The following is a 3,408-nucleotide window of genomic DNA, read 5'->3' on the forward strand; positions in this document are numbered from 1 at the left end:
GTTCGGGCCGGCGGCGTTTGCTAACGTGGCCCGGGTGCTAGTGTGCCTGGAGGAGGTCGGCGCCGACTACGAGGTCGTCGACATAGATTTCATGGCCCTGGAGCACAAGAGCCCCGAGCACCTCACCAGAAACGTAACCTCCCCGACTACTCGAATCCTCTAAACCCTTTTCCTTGATTTTGGCCATTCCATCAACTGATTTCCGTGCTGGTGTTTTAATTTCTTGCAGCCGTTCGGGCAAATCCCTGCTTTCCAGGATGGCGATCTGATCCTCTTCGGTATGATAGGTCTTCCCTTTTACAGTTAACTTTGTGATTGTCAAAACACAAATGACTTACCGGCATCTTAATGGGACCGAGTAGTAAAGTGAATGCACTAGCCTTCAAATTTGTTTCCGGTGGATGCTTGCTGAGGTTATTTGCAGATCAGCAGGGCCTGAAGTCTTGTTAAAAAAAAAGGACCTGAAGTGAAGTCACATGAAAAATTAACCATTGCGGTCCTCAGAATATTACTACAATTTTGGGCCATGAACTTGTTAATTTTGGGGTATCAGTACATACTGTTCATGATCCGAATCAACAGTAGTAGGTACCATCTTTGGAGATGCGATCAAGTTTTTTTCTCTGACGGCTCGAGTTGCAATCAAGTTCGGTGAACATAGTTAAGATCAAGGACAGTCATTTTTTTTCCGTCAAGGGTGTTTTCATCCTTCCATACTATTAATATTAGTTCTCGGTTATTTAGAGCTTTAGACGTTACGTGTACACCGGCGCCCTATTCTGTAGCCTAAACCCAGAGGGATACATCTGCTCAACTTATTGCTAATAAAAGAACATTGGGCAGACTCATTCGCCGATGATGCACTGGCAGTAGCATCGCCCACCTGCCAAGCCTATGTCCCGGTCTAGGAAAACTAGTATATATCATATATGCCCCGGTTACGTCGTGTTCATATTAATACACAGATGACTAGTTTGAATTCATGAAAAAAAGGAGTACTAGTTTTAACACAAACAAGAAATAAGCTAAACAAAAGGATCTAACATAGCATTCATCTTATATAGCCCAGAGATTGTGTTTGAATGCCGATGGTGGCACTGCAGAACATGTCCATCATCGGCAATACGAGTATGCCCTGACCCTCTACACCAAGTTCCATAGTGCTCGCTGCACCGAGGTTTTTGGAAACGGTGGTGAGAGTGCATCTTTTTAAGGATAAAGCGAGAAGTACACCTTTTTTTAGCAAACAAGAAGTGCATCTATGTCTTGCTCTTTGCAAGCGGGATGGGAGGCGTCGCTCATGAGAAAGGGTAAAGGGGACGCAGTCAGCGTGGGCCATCAACACAGATAAATTTTTTTTTCTTCTTTTTGGATATTTTATGTTCATTTTACTAGTTCTCGATAAACTGTTTGAAAAGTAATATGATTTTTTGTATTTTTTAAAAATGTTCCTTAATTTTAGTCAAATGATGATGTTGTTTTAAAAGGTGTTCAAGTATTTTTACAAAAGTGCAACATGTGTTTCAAAAAAAAGTTTGTCATGTATTAAAGAAAAAATGCCTGTCACATATTAAAACAAATTAATCCTGTATTGAAAATTGTTCATCATGTATTTTGAAAATATTCATCTAATTATAGAAATGTCAAGCATCTAAAAGAATGTTTATGTAATTGTAATTGGTGTTCTCGTGTTTTAAATAAATGGTTGTGTATCTTGAAAAAAATGTCGACATATTATAGAATAAATATTTTTCAAATAGGAAAATAAAAATAAACATAAAAAGGGAAATAAAGTAAAGTGACAGAAAAATAAAAATGGAAAAGAACAGAAAACACAAAAAATAATAACCAAAGAGTATTAAAAAAGGAAAAAGTCAAAAGGCAAAAGAGAAGCAAAGAAAAAGGCAGTAGAAAAATCACACTGCAAAACCGGACCAATGCAGTACAAAAATCGGGAAAACTAGTGTACTAGGCAAGCCGAGGTACTACACGCCTCTAGGCGAGGGCTCGTTTGTACCTCGCAATAAGTGAGGTATAGCTTTTGCATGGTGGCAATGTCTAGTGATAGTGATGGACTAATACATACAACTCAAACATGTTTAGGTTTGGGCCTGATGGTATGTATTGTTTCTACCATGTGAGGTAATTTACTAACAAAACAACACACATGAGGTTGTTTTTACAAAAAAAAGTGAGATGAAGATATTGTCCTTTTTACCAAAAGGTAAATTCTAATCCCCACCATTGATCTGCATAGAAAGTTGTAGACTATTCTAAAGGGGTGGACCGAAGTAAAGCTCATCCAGAATATCCTCTCAATTTCTCAAACATTGATTTTTTTCGTATTTCCAGAGTCACGCGCAATTTCAAAGTACGTGATCCACAAGTACAAGATGAATGAAGCCAATCTGATGAGGGAAGGTAACTTGAAAGAAGCCATAATGGTGGACATATGGACCGAGGTCGAGGCACACACCTACAACCCAGCCCTCTCGCCGGTCGTGTATGAGTGCCTCTTTAACCCGCTCTTGCAAGGCATACCCACCAACCAAAAGGTGGTGGATGAAAGCCTGGAAAAGCTGAAAAAGGTGCTGGAGATGTACGAGGAGCATTTGTCCAAACACAAGTACTTGGCGGGGGATTTCATTAGTTTTGCGGATCTCAACCATTTCCCCTACACTTTCTATTTCATGGCAACTCCTCACGCAGTCCTATTCGACTCATACCCTCACGTGAAGGCGTGGTGGGAGAGCCTCGTGGCAAGGCCGTCAATCAAGAAGCTTGGCGCAAGCATGGCTGCACTTACGACATGATTTGCAGGGCAGATTTCACATTATGGGATCACATCACTGATTTGTATGGTGTTCTTATTCATGGTATTGGAAGTCAATAAGCTTGTATCCCTAGAATTGCATGAGTGTGTATTTTTTGTGTGCTTGCCTATATGTTATATGTTGGATTTATTTAAATGGAACAATGCTTTCAGATTTGTTGCATGTCACGTCTTAAATCAGAAGTTAGTATGTTTGTCCGAGAGCACATGTAAGCATGTTTTCTAATTTTTGTTTTAATTTTTTTATTCCTTTTGCCACTTACTTCCATAAACTTATCAACTATGTGGCAAAATATCGGAATTCAAGCTAAACCATTAACACGGAGTCTACATCCCAAGAAGGAAAAACCATTTTCTGTTGAAGAAGGATCAACCCCTTTCCCATATAAAGCAAGAAAGGATGAAATTAAGTGAAAAGATGAAAGACCAAGGAACATCTAGCTGCTCAACCAAAAGATGTCTCTGAAGCTACATAAAGAGAGCCTTTCATGGGTATGTGTAATAACCAAGAGATTATGGGTAACGTGCATCCTAGTTCTCCCTCCATGTTTATCCAACCGTTATCTGGCATTGGG

The 3,408-nt window shown here is 39.7% G+C and overlaps 1 protein-coding gene across 3 annotated transcripts in view; it reads left to right on the plus strand.

The window, feature by feature from the left end:
* The window catches only part of LOC123054859 (probable glutathione S-transferase GSTF1), a 3,661-nt gene extending 665 nt beyond the window's left edge, over positions 1–2,996 (plus strand). The window contains exons 2-4 of one of the 3 annotated variants that reach the window (XM_044478728.1): positions 87–133; positions 230–278; positions 2,353–2,996. In XM_044478728.1, coding sequence (XP_044334663.1) covers positions 87–133; positions 230–278; positions 2,353–2,813 — 557 coding nt within the window. In that variant the 3' untranslated portion in view covers positions 2,814–2,996. The remainder of the gene's footprint in view (positions 1–86; positions 134–229; positions 279–2,352) is intronic. The other 2 variants (XM_044478729.1, XM_044478727.1) reach the window with 2 other exon arrangements.
* The last annotated feature ends 412 nt before the right edge of the window (positions 2,997–3,408 follow it).

The sequence above is a fragment of the Triticum aestivum genome, chromosome 2D (assembly GCF_018294505.1).
Source record: "Triticum aestivum cultivar Chinese Spring chromosome 2D, IWGSC CS RefSeq v2.1, whole genome shotgun sequence".
In the NCBI taxonomy this organism is placed as follows: Eukaryota; Viridiplantae; Streptophyta; class Magnoliopsida; order Poales; family Poaceae; genus Triticum; species Triticum aestivum.